Raw genomic sequence first — 15,246 nt, 5'->3', positions numbered from 1 at the left:
CTCAATGCAGTATGTATTTTGCTTAAATACGCCGAACGCTTTGGACGCTGCTCTTTGAATGACTGTTTTTGAGTTGACTCTTCCTGTCTGTCCAGTGCAAGGACCCGTACCTGGACGCGCGGCTGGCAGTAACTGACCTCGGGCCCTCCCCCTGTCTGTCCAGTGCAAGGACCCGTGCCTGAACGCGCGGCTGGCAGTAACTGACCTCGAGCCCTCCCCCTGTCTGCCCAGTGCAAGGACCCGTGCCTGGACGCGCGGCTGGCAGTAACTGACCTCGAGCCCTCCCCCTGTCTGTCCAGTGCAAGGACCCGTACCTGGACGCGCGGCTGGCAGTAACTGACCTCGAGCCCTCCCCCTGTCTGTCCAGTGCAAGGACCCGTACCTGGACGCGCGGCTGGCAGTAACTGACCTCGAGCCCTCCCCCTGTCTGTCCAGTGCAAGGACCCGTGCCTGAACGCGCGGCTGGCAGTAACTGACCTCGAGCCCTCCCCCTGTCTGTCCAGTGCAAGGACCCGTACCTGGACGCGCGGCTGGCAGTAACTGACCTCGAGCCCTCCCCCTGTCTGTCCAGTGCAAGGACCCGTGCCTGAACGCGCGGCTGGCAGTAACTGACCTCGAGCCCTCCCCCTGTCTGCCCAGTGCAAGGACCCGTGCCTGGACGCGCGGCTGGCAGTAACTGACCTCGAGCCCTCCCCCTGTCTGTCCAGTGCAAGGACCCGTACCTGGACGCGCGGCTGGCAGTAACTGACCTCGAGCCCTCCCCCTGTCTGTCCAGTGCAAGGACCCGTACCTGGACGCGCGGCTGGCAGTAACTGACCTCGAGCCCTCCCCCTGTCTGTCCAGTGCAAGGACCCGTACCTGGACGCGCGGCTGGCAGTAACTGACCTCGAGCCCTCCCCCTGTCTGTCCAGTGCAAGGACCCGTACCTGGACGCGCGGCTGGCAGTAACTGACCTCGAGCCCTCCCCCTGTCTGTCCAGTGCAAGGACCCGTGCCTGGACGCGCGGCTGGCAGTAACTGACCTCGAGCCCTCCCCCTGTCTGTCCAGTGCAAGGACCCGTACCTGGACGCGCGGCTGGCAGTAACTGACCTCGAGCCCTCCCCCTGTCTGTCCAGTGCAAGGACCCGTGCCTGGACGCGCGGCTGGCAGTAACTGACCTCGAGCCCTCCCCCTGTCTGGCCAGTGCAAGGACCCGTGCCTGGACGCGCGGCTGGCAGTAACTGACCTCGAGCCCTCCCCTGTCTGCCCAGTGCAAGGATCCGTACCTGGACGCGCGGCGCGCCTGCCTCTGCGTGGAGTCCATCCTGGAGCACCTGCGCGCCGACCAGCTGAAGGTCACCGAGACGTACGAGCGCGTCCAGCTGAGTATGAGCACGGCGCGCCAGCTGCAGCGCGACTGGGAGACGTGCGCGCGGGACTCCAAACAGGTGCGGGCGGAACGGGAGAGAGGGCTGGGAGGGGAGGGATAGGTGGGGTGCGGAACTCCTCGTCATATTTGAAGACATTTACCGATATTCTTTTTCAGACGATGATAATGCCCTGGTGTGTCCCGCTGTCCCGCCTTTTATGACAGCGTCCCTCCCCTAGCTCCGCTGATAATCGCGCCGTGTCTCTCCCGCCGTCAGACTCTGGAGAGCGCCTCGCGCCTGCTCGGTGAGCTGTTCCCTGTGCTGCGCGACCCGCCCCGGCCGGCCCGGGAGCGCGGCAGCCAGTGCCAGCAGGCGGTGCAGGAGCACGTGCCGCAGCTGGAGCGGCTCAGACAGGAGCTGGAGCAGCGCGCCAGGAGCGCCGAGAAACTGCGGGACGCAGGTGCGGAGCGGAGAGCGAGGGCGGCTGCGGTAAAACAGCGGTGATAAAGGGGGGGGGGGGTAGATCACTCTTTTTAATCAACCGCTTTAATCAACCGTCAGCAGCGCCTGTCAGTCTCGTTACCCCCAGTGGTCCCCCGCAGGTGACACTTTCTGTTACCCTCAGTTCCCTTATGTCCGGCAGACACGGGCGGCGAGGCCGACCGGCTGGCGCAGCAGCTGAGCCGCCAGCGCGATCACGTGACCACCGTCACCACCGAGTACCAGATGACGCTACAGATGATGCAGACCTACTTCAAAAACGTCGCAGAGGTACGAACGAGACGTGAATTGCCTCATCTGTGTGGAAATGCTGCTCCATTATTACGACTTTTGAGGATCTCAGTGATTTGCAAATAGTGGAGTTAGTAATTATCTACGGTATATTTCGCTAAAATCGCTGCTATATTGACGTCCGTTAACAGGCAAAGCTGGAGCTCTTCCATCTTCTGTATGTTGTCATAATATTCATTTTGATGGTACAAGTGGGCAGGCTACAGTCCTAATATACCATTCTATGCCGTATGTACCGTATATACCTCACTGTTCGGCATATACCTCGTCTTTGACACCCTCGCCCGTCTCTGCTCACTCACCAGCTGGACTCTGGCATTGAGAAGCAGCGCTCCACGTACCAGAGCGAGCCGCTGCCGAGCGCTCCGGCCGACTGCCAGCAGCGCCTCCAGGAGCTGGAGTCCAGCCGGCGCGCCTTCCAGGAGCTCTTCAGGTGGGCCACCGCTACCGGCCTCTGTAGGACGAATGTTTGTGGGTAGTGCTTGAACGGGTGGGTGTTCATATAGGCGAGCCTTTCCGTGAGGTCGCTTTCATCAAGCGGTAGCACTTTAAGGGGAGTTGGGCCGTGTTGACCTGACTATTTGCCACCAGGTTTGCTAACTGCTGGCAGCGAGCTAGCGAAGCTGGAGCGGCTAGAGCGATGCGGTAGGGACATTGTTGACGCATATTTCGTCCTTCTCCCACCAGGTTCGCCGGCGGCAAGCTGGAGCGGCTGGAGGAATACGATAGGAGCATTGTTGACGCATAGTTCATCTTTCTCCCACTAGATTCGCTGGCGGCGAGCTTGAGCGGCTGGAGAGTGTGATAGGGATATTATTGACACGTAGTTCGTCCTTTTCCCACTAGGTTCGCTGGCGGCGAGCTGCAGCGGCTGGAGGAGTACGATAGGGACATTGTTGACGCATAGTTCTTCTTTCTCCCACTAGGTTCGCTGGCGGCGAGCTGGAGCGGCTGGAGAGTGTGATAGGGAGGGATATTATTGACGCGTAGTTCTTCTTTCTCCCACCAGGTTCGCTGGCGGCGAGCTGGAGCGGCTGGAGGAGCGCGTCCACCAGGTGGAGCCGCCGGCGGCCGCCGCTCAGGACATCAGGGAGCTGCGCTCGGCTCTGGACACGCAGACGGTGAGGCGCGGCCGCAGCGGCTGTCCGGGGGGCTGCTTCGCTGTGCTAATTACAGTCATTCATCTAGGGAACACTCGGAAGTCTGAACGAAATCAATTTTGTATGCAAATGGTCAAAATAGTCTATGAGCCGCACTCGGATCTTTTTTGTCAATGTTTTCCAATTTTCCGCCTCTTCTTTCGTCGCACACCATTACCGCTTATTTCGCCCCTCCCCTACCGCCCGTTCCTCAGACCAAGTGTGAGCAGACGTGGAGCTCTCGCCGGGAGCAGCTGGAGCGCCAGGCCGCCTCCACGGCCTTCAACTCTGAGCTGGGAGCCATTAACGGCCAGCTGGCAGAGCTGAGCTCCCAGCTGGACACCATGAGGGGGCAGTACGGGGAGACGCGCCGGGAGGCCGAGCAGACCAGCCGCGCCTTCCGCAACTTCGAGGACACCATATCGGTCAGTGACGGGACACCATATCGGTCAGTGACGGGACACCACATCGGTCAGTGACGGGACACCATATCGGTCAGTGACGGGACACCATATCGGTCAGTGACGGGACACCACATCGGTCAGTGACGGGACACCATATCGGTCAGTGACGGGACACCATATCGGTCAGTGACGGGACACCATATCGGTCAGTGACGGGACACCATATCGCTCAATGACTGTCGGAGAGTTTCCGTGACATTGACCGATTGCGTACGTACTATCTCTGCGTAGGTATTGCCTCTATGCTATCCGATACGATCCATGGCTCACGCCTACCGTGGGTACATTTTTTATACGTGTGACCATGTTTCTGCAAGAACAATAACCTGAGACTCTCTCTCTCTCTCTCTCTCTCTCTCTCTCTCTCTCTCTCTCTCTCTCTCTCTCTCTCTCTCTCTCTCTCTCTCTCTGCCTTTTGCAGAACACGGGTAGTCAGATCCAGAGTTTCGTCAGCACGGCGGAGGGGTTCCTCGGCGGGACGCCAGAGCCGGAGCGGGTCCATCTGGAGCTGGAGACGGTGCAGAACAAGTGGTCCTCCTTCCACCGGCAGGTCGGCGACAACCGGAAGCTGATCGACCTCTCCATCCAGTACTTCAAACTGGTCGAGGAGGTGAGAGGACCGGGGACGGAGGGGACGTTGGAACATGGGTAGGGAGAGCAGCGTGTGACTAACACCTGTGACAGGAATGTGACTCGATTTTGTATGTTTCTTTAGTTATGACCGACATTATGATCCCCATTAATGCTGATTGCTGTAATTAGTGAGTGGCTTGAACACATCAGCCCTGCTAGTTTCGCGTGATTATATTGTCATATCTCGGTCCCACTGACGGCACCTGACCGGCTGGGTTATTGTGTGGCGCAGTCTGAGGACTGGTACAAGGAGGGCGGCAAACTGCTGGTGGACATCGCCCGAAAGACCACCCAGATCCGCTCGCCAGAGGAGGCCCAGCGGCTTAGGACCGAGATCAACCTGTTCCTCTCGCCGGGCGAGCAGCGCCAGGAGGAGCGGCTCAGGACCATCTCCGTGATGGCCGAGCAGCTGTATGGTGAGAGGGAGAGAAGGAGGGGTCTGGCTGATTAGCTAACTCTCTGACTAAGAGGACGGTTTCGTTCTCTGTATGCTGGTTCTCGCTTGGACGTCAGACTGGTGCCAGTGTGACCGTTGGTCGCATTCCCTCAGGCACCCCGCAGCCGGAGCGTGTACAGACGGTGACGCAGCAGCACCGCGACATGGTGGACTCTCTGACCACGGTCCGCCACGAGCTGCAGCGGCTCGTCGAGAAGCTGGAGCAGGCCGACTCGGAGCGGGAGCAGCTGCGCCGCCACAACGACCAGCTGGCCGTCGACATGAGGGCCGCGCAGCAGGTCAGACGGCACGGCCGGAGGCGGAGCGGAGGAAGGGACCGGTGGGCAGCGTGACCGGTGTCAGGCTCGATAGTAGGATGTTCGTGGCTTGATATGTTCGTTGTCGCACAGTTTTAACTCGGTATACGCCCGGCGTTAACCTCCATGCTGCACTGCACCCCACCCTGTCCCTCCACTGATCCGGTCCGTTTCCCCGGCGGCCGGCAGGAGGCTGATGCGGCGCGCGCCGCCGCCTCGGCTGCCGAGGAGGCGCGCCGCGCGGCGGAGGCGGCCGCGCTGGCGCTGCAGGAGATGCCGCGGCCCATCACGCCGCTGGTCGTACCCAAGGTGGACGTCTGCACTGAGACACTCACAGAGGTCACCAAGGTATGTACTGCGGCGGGAGGCCGGGCGGTGGGGTCAGTGGTGAACACCGGGCCAGTGACAAAGATGCGTCACTTTGCCGAGCTGCTTAGCAATGGACAGCGGTGACAGACCAGAATGAATAAGGCGCGCACTGAGTGTCATCTGCTGGCAGCTCTATCACTCTGTCTCTTGGTCACACAGTTTACATAAATGGCATCGTCTGTCTGTTCCCACCCGTCTCACCGCTGACCTGTGTGTTCGTGCCGCCCCAGGTGACGGTGGACAGGTACACCCAGGGCGTCCCTGTCGGTACGGCCGACGCGGCCACCCAGCAGGCGGCAGTGCACACGGCCGACGCCGGCACGCAGCAGGCGGCCGTCGGCACCGCGGACGCCGCCACGCAGGAGATCCCGGCCACCTCGGACGCCGCCACTCAGGAGATGGCCGTCGGCACGGCCGACGCGTCCACGCAGCGCGCCACGGCCGCCACCGCCGACGCCTGCACGCAACAGATCGCGGTGGGCACCTCCGACGCGGCGACCCAAGAGATCCCCGTGGGGACGTCGGACGCCGCCACGCAGAAGGTGTCGCTCGGCACGGATGCGGCCACCCAAAAGGTGTCTTTCGGCACGGACGTGTCGACTCAGAACGTGGCCCTGGTGGCGGACGTGTCCACGCAGAAGGTGTCGGCCGGGACGGACGCCTCCACGCAGGACCTCCCCGTGAGCACCTCGGACGCGGCCACGCAGAAGGTCTCCAGCGGCACAGACGCCGCCACGCAGAAAATCACCATGGGAACCGACGCTTCAACCCAGAACGTCACTGTTGGCACTGACGCCTCCACGCAGAACACGACAGTGGGAACGGATGTCTCTACACAGAAAATCACCATGGGGACGGACGCCTCGACCCAGGACTCCACGTCGGCGGCGGACGCGGCCACCCAGAACGAAACGGCGGCTACGGACGCGGCCACTCAGAAGGTGACTCTGGCGGCGGACGCCTCGACTCAGGAGAGCGGCGTCTCGGTGGTGGACGCCGGCACGGAGCCGTGCCTCACGGACCCGCCCCCGGAGGTGCCGGCCGCCGAGGAGCCGGTGACGGCCGCCCGCCGGCCGCGCTCCGCCCAGCCGCCGCCACCGCCGGCCGCTCCGCTCGTACCGCCCGTGTTCACGGTTCCCCTGACGGACCGCACCGTACCGGAGGGCGAACGGCACGTGCTGCAGGCCCGGTACGTACCCGGGGCGGGGTGGGGCGTCTTGGCGAGGGTGGATATCGGCAATGACAAGTGGCTATCGTTCATACATGGCTTACTTTTACTGACCCCAGCGGCTGCTCCCGCCCCCCTCCTCTGTCCATTCTGACTGTACCTCCCTCTGTTATACAGTGTGTCCGGAGAGCCGGCCCCGACCGTCACCTGGCACAAGGACGGCCGGCCGTGCGGCGCCAACTCGGAGTACGAGCTGAGCCGCACGGCCGACGGCCTGTGCTCGCTGCTCATCGAGGAGACCCTGGTCGAGGACAGCGCCGTGTTCACGTGCCGCGCCGAGAACGCCGCCGGGGTGGCCGAGACCAGCGGCCGGCTCACCGTCCGCGGTACGGCACCGGGAGAGCCGGGGGATGGGGGCAGGGTGGGCTGGGGAGAGGAGAGGTGGGGTGCGACTCTGGGGCGCCTGATACATGGCTATTCCTCACGCGAGTCTGATGTTATTTTTCTGCTGCGGCGGCAGAGCTGGAGCGCGGCCAGTCGCCGGCGTTCAGCCGCCCGCTGCGCGACCTGCGGGTGGAGCCGGGCCGTCCGCTGGTGCTGCACGCCACCGTGTCCGGCTCGCCGACACCGCAGGTCAGCTGGCTGCACAACGGCGCCAGCGTGGACGCCGACCGCCGCTACCTGACCACCGTCAACAACGGCCAGTGCACGCTGCGCGCCGAGGCGGCCGAGCCGCGCGACCAGGGCGTCTTCGTGTGCCGCGCCGCCAACGCGCTCGGCTTCGACCAGACCTCGGCCACCGTCCGCATCCAGAGTGAGTGCTCCCTCAGCCGGGGAGGGCGGGTGCAGGATAAGGCACTGCAGGAAAACTGACACGCTCTATTGATTGGATCGTTCTGGGGTTTGTAAAACGCTGACCTGCACCTGAATAGCACCCTGCTTGCGTTCACCCATCTCGTCTCATCCACCTGCCCCGAGCTGACTGACCCTCGCCCTCGCTCTGGTCGGCAGCGCGCGTGCCGTACGAGAAGCCCCAGTTCTGCAGTCCGCTGAGTAACGTCATGGCGCGCACCGGCCAGAAGCTGCGGCTCGAGTGTGAGGTCACCGGTCTGCCGCACCCGGAGCTGAGCTGGCTGCACAACGGACGGCCCGTGCAGGAGGGACGCGACACACGGGTCAGTGGCGGGAGGGACGGGACACCCGGGTCAGTGGCGGGAGGGACGAGACACCCGGGTCAGTGGCGGGAGGGACGAGACACCCAGGTCAGTGGCGGGAGGGACGAGACACCCGGGTCAGTGGCGGGAGGGACGAGACACCCAGGTCAGTGGCGGGAGGGACGAGACACACGGGTCAGTGGCGGGAGGGACGAGACACCCGGGTCAGTGGCGGGAGGGACGAGACACCCGGGTCAGTGACGGGAGGGACGAGACACCCGGGTCAGTGGCGGGAGGGACGAGACACCCGGGTCAGTGGCGGGAGGGACGAGACACCCGGGTCAGTGGCGGGAGGGACGAGACACCCAGGTCAGTGGCGGGAGGGACGAGACACACGGGTCAGTGGCGGGAGGGACGAGACACCCGGGTCAGTGGCGGGAGGGACGAGACACACGGGTCAGTGGCGGGAGGGACGAGAAACCCGGGTCAGTGGCGGGAGGGACGAGACACCCGGGTCAGTGGCGGGAGGGACGAGACACCCGGGTCAGTGGCGGGAGGGACGAGAAACCCGGGTCAGTGGCGGGAGGGACGAGACACCCGGGTCAGTGGCGGGAGGGACGAGACACCCGGGTCAGTGACGGGAGGGACGAGACACCCGGGTCAGTGGCGGGAGGGACGAGACACCCAGGTCAGTGGCGGGAGGGACGAGACACCCGGGTCAGTGGCGGGAGGGACGAGACACCCAGGTCAGTGGCGGGAGGGACGAGACACACGGGTCAGTGGCGGGAGGGACGAGACACACGGGTCAGTGGCGGGAGGGACGAGACACCCGGGTCAGTGGCGGGAGGGACGAGACACCCGGGTCAGTGGCGGGAGGGACGAGATACACGGGTCAGTGGCGGGAGGGACGAGACACACGGGTCAGTGGCGGGAGGGACGAGACACCCGGGTCAGTGGCGGGAGGGACGCGACACACGGGTCAGTGGCGGGAGGGACGAGACACCCGGGTCAGTGGCGGGAGGGACGAGACACCCGGGTCAGTGGCGGGAGGGACGAGACACCCGGGTCAGTGACGGGAGGGACGAGACACACGGGTCAGTGGCGGGAGGGACGAGACACACGGGTCAGTGGCGGGAGGGACGAGACACCCGGGTCAGTGGCGGGAGGGACGAGACACCCGGGTCAGTGACGGGAGGGACGAGACACACGGGTCAGTGGCGGGAGGGACGAGACACCCGGGTCAGTGGCGGGAGGGACGAGACACCCGGGTCAGTGGCGGGAGGGACGAGACACACGGGTCAGTGGCGGGAGGGACGAGACACCCGGGTCAGTGACGGGAGGGACGAGACACACGGGTCAGTGGCGGGAGGGGTACCACACCCGGGTCAGTGGCGGGAGGGACGAGACACCCGGGTCAGTGGCGGGAGGGACGAGACACCCGGGTCAGTGGCGGGAGGGACGAGACACCCGGGTCAGTGACGGGAGGGACGAGACACACGGGTCAGTGGCGGGAGGGACGAGAAACACGGGTCAGTGGCGGGAGGGACGCGACACACGGGTCAGTGGCGGGAGGGACGAGACACCCGGGTCAGTGACAGGAGGGACGAGACACACGGGTCAGTGGCGGGAGGGACGAGACACACGGGTCAGTGGCGGGAGGGACGAGGCACCCGGGTCAGTGGCGGGAGGGACGAGAAACCCGGGTCAGTGGCGGGAGGGACGAGACACCCGGGTCAGTGGCGGGAGGGACGAGACACCCGGGTCAGTGGCGGGAGGGACGAGACACACGGGTCAGTGGCGGGAGGGACGAGACACCCGGGTCAGTGACGGGAGGGACGAGACACACGGGTCAGTGGCGGGAGGGGTACCACACCCGGGTCAGTGGCGGGAGGGACGAGACACCCGGGTCAGTGGCGGGAGGGACGAGACACCCGGGTCAGTGGCGGGAGGGACGAGACACCCGGGTCAGTGACGGGAGGGACGAGACACACGGGTCAGTGGCGGGAGGGACGAGAAACACGGGTCAGTGGCGGGAGGGACGCGACACACGGGTCAGTGGCGGGAGGGACGAGACACCCGGGTCAGTGACAGGAGGGACGAGACACACGGGTCAGTGGCGGGAGGGACGAGACACACGGGTCAGTGGCGGGAGGGACGAGGCACCCGGGTCAGTGGCGGGAGGGACGAGAAACCCGGGTCAGTGGCGGGAGGGACGAGACACCCGGGTCAGTGGCGGGAGGGACGAGACACCCGGGTCAGTGGCGGGAGGGACGAGAAACCCGGGTCAGTGGCGGGAGGGACGAGACACCCGGGTCAGTGGCGGGAGGGACGAGACACCCGGGTCAGTGGCGGGAGGGACGAGACACCCGGGTCAGTGGCGGGAGGGACGAGACACCCGGGTCAGTGGCGGGAGGGACGAGACACCCGGGTCAGTGACGGGAGGGACGAGACACCCAGGTCAGTGACGGGAGGGACGAGACACCCGGGTCAGTGGCGGGAGGGACGCGACACACGGGTCAGTGGCGGGAGGGACGAGACACCCGGGTCAGTGGCGGGAGGGACGAGACACCCGGGTCAGTGGCGGGAGGGACGAGACACCCGGGTCAGTGGCGGGAGGGACGAGACACCCGGGTCAGTGGCGGGAGGGACGAGACACCCGGGTCAGTGGCGGGAGGGACGAGACACCCGGGTCAGTGACGGGAGGGACGAGACACCCAGGTCAGTGACGGGAGGGACGAGACACCCGGGTCAGTGGCGGGAGGGGTACCACACCCGGGCCAGTCACAAGAGAGGCGGGGCGCACGGGACAGTGTGGGGTCTGAGGGGCACTCTACCCGGGTCAGTGGGGTCTTGAATTTAAACGAGGTCACTTATCCGTCTCAGGAAATCTCCAATGCCTGGAACTGTCTTAGCGACTTTGGAAACTTCCGATTCTGTGTAGTGTGTCAATGTGTTTGACCGCTGCCGTCCTGTGACCTCAGGTGACCTTTGACGGCCGTCGCGCCACGCTCACCATCCCGGAGGCGTTCCCCAAGGACGCCGGGACGTACGTCATCGTGGCCAAAAACGAGGCCGGCGAGGCCAGCTGCCAGTGCCACGTCTCCGTCAAGGTACGAGTCAGTGTGGCAGTGTCACGTTTGTCAGGGTAAGCAGCCTGTTTTTGTGAGTCTGGCAGTCAATGGTACCCAGGCAAGATGGTGATACTTGTCACAAGTTGGTTTTCACCGAATGTACTGCATGGCCTAGTTTTTACGTGGTCTGAGTATTTGATAATTAGTGACACTGACATCCAGGATCCTTTTGTCGCTCCAAACAACTAAACTCTATCGTTTCCACCCTCGGCAGGGCCGTCTGCCGACCGAGACGTCCGACTCGGAGTTTGCCAGTGACGCGGAGCCGGTGAAGCCGTGTGTCGAGGTGCAGCTGCGAGACCTGACTGTGGAGCGCGGCCAGCGCGCGCAGCTCGACTGCGTCATCACCGGCCAGCCAGAGCCAGAGGTACGGGGAGGGGGGGGGGGGGTAACTGAAACACTGACCATGGGGCAGCCCGAGCCCGGGGTACGGCGGGACTTAAACCAGCCCGAGCCTGATGTACGGGAGTACTGCGGGAGGCTGGATATTTCTGGGTGAGAATGCACTCTGGACAGCCGTAGTATCTGCCCCTCGGACAGGTGATTTGGTACCTGCTGTAGTACCGACCCTCTCTGTCTGACAGGTGATTTGGTACCACGGCGAGCTGCCGGTGAAGGAGTCGTGCGACTACCAGCTGCTGTAGTACCGACCCTCTCTGTCTGACAGGTGATTTGGTACCACGGCGAGCTGCCGGTGAAGGAGTCGCGCGACTACCAGCTGCTGTAGTACCGACCCTCTCTGTCTGGCAGGTGATTTGGTACCACGGCGAGCTGCCGGTGAAGGAGTCGTGCGACTACCAGCTGCTGTAGTACCGACCCTCTCTGTCTGACAGGTGATTTGGTACCACGGCGAGCTGCCGGTGAAGGAGTCGCGCGACTACCAGCTGCTGTAGTACCGACCCTCTCTGTCTGGCAGGTGATTTGGTACCACGGCGAGCTGCCGGTGAAGGAGTCGCGCGACTACCAGCTGCTGTAGTACCGACCCTCTCTGTCTGGCAGGTGATTTGGTACCACGGCGAGCTGCCGGTGAAGGAGTCGCGCGACTACCAGCTGCTGTAGTACCGACCCTCTCTGTCTGACAGGTGATTTGGTACCACGGCGAGCTGCCGGTGAAGGAGTCGTGCGACTACCAGCTGCTGTAGTACCGACCCTCTCTGTCTGACAGGTGATTTGGTACCACGGCGAGCTGCCGGTGAAGGAGTCGCGCGACTACCAGCTGCTGTAGTACCGACCCTCTCTGTCTGACAGGTGATTTGGTACCACGGCGAGCTGCCGGTGAAGGAGTCGCGCGACTACCAGCTGCTGTAGTACCGACCCTCTCTGTCTGACAGGTGATTTGGTACCACGGCGAGCTGCCGGTGAAGGAGTCGCGCGACTACCAGCTGCTGTTCCACGGCGACCGGTGCACGCTGGTCATTAACAGCGCGCTGTCAGAGGACGCCGGCCCCTACTCGGTGGTGGCCATCAACTCGGCCGGCGAGGCCAGCTCGCGCTGCGCCCTCAACGTGCTCGGTGAGAGTGTCTGGGAGGAGGGAGGGGAGAGGTGGGGAGGTCAGCTCGCGCTGCTACATGAATGTGTTCGGTGAGCGGTGGGCTGGCACTGTACTTTTCAGGGTGGAGAGGACCTATTGAATATCTGAGGAGCGAAGGTGTTTTGGTTTCGTTTATTAGTTAGGGGCAACAGATAACTTTTTTTGGTAATGTCAAAACGCAACTGTTATTTGCTGCTAATTGAACTAGTCTCCACTCCAGCTTACGACCTGAAACATCCACTTTACGATGGGAGCTCCCTTCCTCGCAGTACGACATATCCCCATCCTGACCGGCGACCCCTTTGCCCGCAGCGCCGCGCACCACCTGGAGGAGGTGACCGAGGAGCCCTAACTCACCCCCACCCTGGCCCCTTACAGCGCCGCGCACCCCGACCCTCGAGGAGGTGACTGAGGAGTCCTAACTCACCCCCACCCTGGCCCCTTACAGCGCCGCGCACCCCCACCCCGGAGGAGGTGACCGAGGAGCCCAAGTTCACCCGGCTGCTGACGGACGCCAGTGCCCGGGAGGGCGAGCAGGAGGTGCTGGAGGCCGAGGTCACCGGCACGCCGGCGCCGACCGTCACCTGGCTCAAGGACGGCCGGGAGATCCGATCCACGGAGAGCGTCAAGGTACGGCCGGGCCGCAGTGGATTCCCATTGGAAGGGAGTGTTTGAGTGGGACTTTCTGACCTTCTGTGCCCGGCTGGATGTTTTACCTCACACCAGCTCGCAGCCCATGGTCCCCCTGTGAAGAATATATTCCCTGACAAAAGCTCTCACAGTCCCTGACCTATCCTTGCGTCCGTCTGTCCACAGTCCCCCCTAGACGGGCCCGTTGTTCGCATACGTAGCTGGCAGTGCCTGACCCCGCCCCCCCCCCCATCTTCCCGCAGCTCTCCCTGGATGGGGGCCGCGCCCGGCTGGAGATCGGCTCCTGTCTGCCGCAGCACGCCGGTAACTACATCTGTGTGGCCTCCAACCGAGCCGGCGAGGCGCGCTGCTTCGCGCACGTGACGGTTCGCGCGCGGCCGCAGCCGGTGCAGTTCCGCGCGCCGCCGCCCATGCAGCCGCCCGTGTTCGTGCAGATCTTCAAGGACCAACACGTGGCAGAGGGAGATGACGTGCTCTACCAGTGCATCATCGACGGCAAACCCAAACCGACGGTTAGTGGACGCTGGGGGACTGCATACTCCACAGGCTGGACTCCGGAGGCTGCGGGACGCGGGTAGATGGTCAGGTGTCCGTCAATGTTACATGTCGTATTTGGGGACGAGCTCCGTATCTGCAGTCATTGCCGTTCCTCCTCTCCCTCCAGTCCTGATCTGACTGATACCTGTCTGTGTGCCGTGTCACAGGTGCAGTGGCTGTTTGACGACGGCCCGCTGCCCTCGGAGAAGTTCTCCGTCTCCTCGGAGGGCCAGCACCACGTGCTGAGGATTCGGTCCGCAGAGCTCGACCACTGCGGACGCGTCAAGTGCATCGCCGAGAACGACATCGGAAAGGCCACCTGTGTGGCCCAGCTCTCCGTCGAAGGTAGCCGAAGCGCGGGAATCAGCGGCTGGGGTGGCTGCAGGGCTGGGCCCAGATGTCTTTCGGAGGTAGCCACACACGGAAATGGCTCTGGCGATCGGTTAGCCGTGAAACGTCAGTCCTGTTTTTGGTGTGTACTCTGTCTCGTTTCCGTCCCTGACCGCTCCACTCGTCGCTGACGTTAGTTTACTCTGTCGGTCTCGTTTCCGTCGCTGACCGGTCCACCGGTGTCCGTCGTCCACAGAGCCGGTGTCCGACCTGCCGCCGCCCACCGTCAGCCAGATGATCGCCCTCTCCGGCGGCGCCACCAACAGCCAGACGGCCAAGTCGTTCACCATGAAGAAAACCTTGCACACTGAGGTCCACGAACAGACGCAGGTGCGGGATGGGCCGTGAAACGGCCACCTCCTCGTCCCATGGGCTGGAAACGGAGCTGTCTACTAGTCACTTCATGCATTTTTTTCCTTGTTTGCGCAGAAACATCGAGTTCCTCACGATGACACATCGATTCAGCCACTTACCAGTTATCAGCATTCAGCAGTGCCCTACTCTGTCCCTGCCCTCAGGTGATTAACGGTGGCAGGAGACCGAAGCCGGCGGAGGAGCAGGATCAGGAGCGCAGTCAGGAGGTGCACTCCAGCATCGCGGTTCCTCCCGAGGAGCCGGTACGAGGGGGTAGGGGCAGGGGGGGGGACTCAACAGAGGGACGACCAGTGAGTGCTGTGATGGCTTGCCATTGGCTGTACCCAGGGAAGGCCTCTGAAGCTAAAACGCTCTTTTCTACCCCAAGCTTGATGTATTTTGCTCGTCTTTTGTCTGATGAAATGTGCTGTGAATATGACCCAACTGGTTTGATAGTTGACGCTAGCCTGACCTTACCTCAGCAGACATCCTCCGTCCTCAGCAGTCAGCTGCACCGCACAATCTACGAGGAGGTCCACACTGACCTGACCTGACCTGACCTCCCTCAGCTGCACCGGACCACCTACGAGGAGGTCCACCGCGGCGAGGTGGCGGAGCGGGTCGAGAAGAAGGTGCCGGCCAAGCCGCCGCGCTTCCTGACTCCGCTGCAGGGTCAGATGGTGCGCCAGGGCGAGACGGCCCGCCTGGAGGGGGCCTACACAGGTACGGAGGGAGTCTGCAGGGGTAGGGAGGGGTCTGTATGGGTACGGATGGGTCCATATACACGGGCGGTGGGACCTTCACCTGTATGTATGGGGACGGACAGGACG

The 15,246-nt window shown here is 63.6% G+C and overlaps 1 protein-coding gene across 3 annotated transcripts in view; it reads left to right on the top strand.

Annotated features, from left to right (window-relative positions):
• The window catches only part of LOC122373478 (muscle M-line assembly protein unc-89-like), a 56,235-nt gene that overhangs the window by 27,070 nt on the left and 13,919 nt on the right, over positions 1-15,246 (top strand). For all 3 annotated transcript variants that reach the window (XM_043351582.1, XM_043351580.1, XM_043351583.1), the window contains 23 exons: positions 1,251-1,427; positions 1,626-1,809; positions 1,993-2,120; positions 2,447-2,574; positions 3,151-3,262; positions 3,496-3,705; positions 4,166-4,354; positions 4,610-4,793; positions 4,928-5,112; positions 5,320-5,478; positions 5,730-6,688; positions 6,845-7,053; positions 7,188-7,481; positions 7,679-7,842; positions 10,803-10,931; positions 11,167-11,319; positions 12,284-12,464; positions 12,933-13,114; positions 13,378-13,647; positions 13,840-14,017; positions 14,259-14,392; positions 14,581-14,679; positions 14,986-15,139. In XM_043351582.1, the coding sequence (XP_043207517.1) occupies positions 1,251-1,427; positions 1,626-1,809; positions 1,993-2,120; positions 2,447-2,574; positions 3,151-3,262; positions 3,496-3,705; positions 4,166-4,354; positions 4,610-4,793; positions 4,928-5,112; positions 5,320-5,478; positions 5,730-6,688; positions 6,845-7,053; positions 7,188-7,481; positions 7,679-7,842; positions 10,803-10,931; positions 11,167-11,319; positions 12,284-12,464; positions 12,933-13,114; positions 13,378-13,647; positions 13,840-14,017; positions 14,259-14,392; positions 14,581-14,679; positions 14,986-15,139 (4,762 nt within the window). The remainder of the gene's footprint in view (positions 1-1,250; positions 1,428-1,625; positions 1,810-1,992; positions 2,121-2,446; positions 2,575-3,150; positions 3,263-3,495; positions 3,706-4,165; positions 4,355-4,609; positions 4,794-4,927; positions 5,113-5,319; positions 5,479-5,729; positions 6,689-6,844; positions 7,054-7,187; positions 7,482-7,678; positions 7,843-10,802; positions 10,932-11,166; positions 11,320-12,283; positions 12,465-12,932; positions 13,115-13,377; positions 13,648-13,839; positions 14,018-14,258; positions 14,393-14,580; positions 14,680-14,985; positions 15,140-15,246) is intronic.

Source organism: Amphibalanus amphitrite, unplaced genomic scaffold (assembly GCF_019059575.1).
Source record: "Amphibalanus amphitrite isolate SeventyFive unplaced genomic scaffold, NRLGWU_Aamphi_draft 001502F_arrow, whole genome shotgun sequence".
NCBI classification, from domain to species: domain Eukaryota; kingdom Metazoa; phylum Arthropoda; class Thecostraca; order Balanomorpha; family Balanidae; genus Amphibalanus; species Amphibalanus amphitrite.
This window is presented reverse-complemented; position numbering and strand designations above follow the sequence as displayed.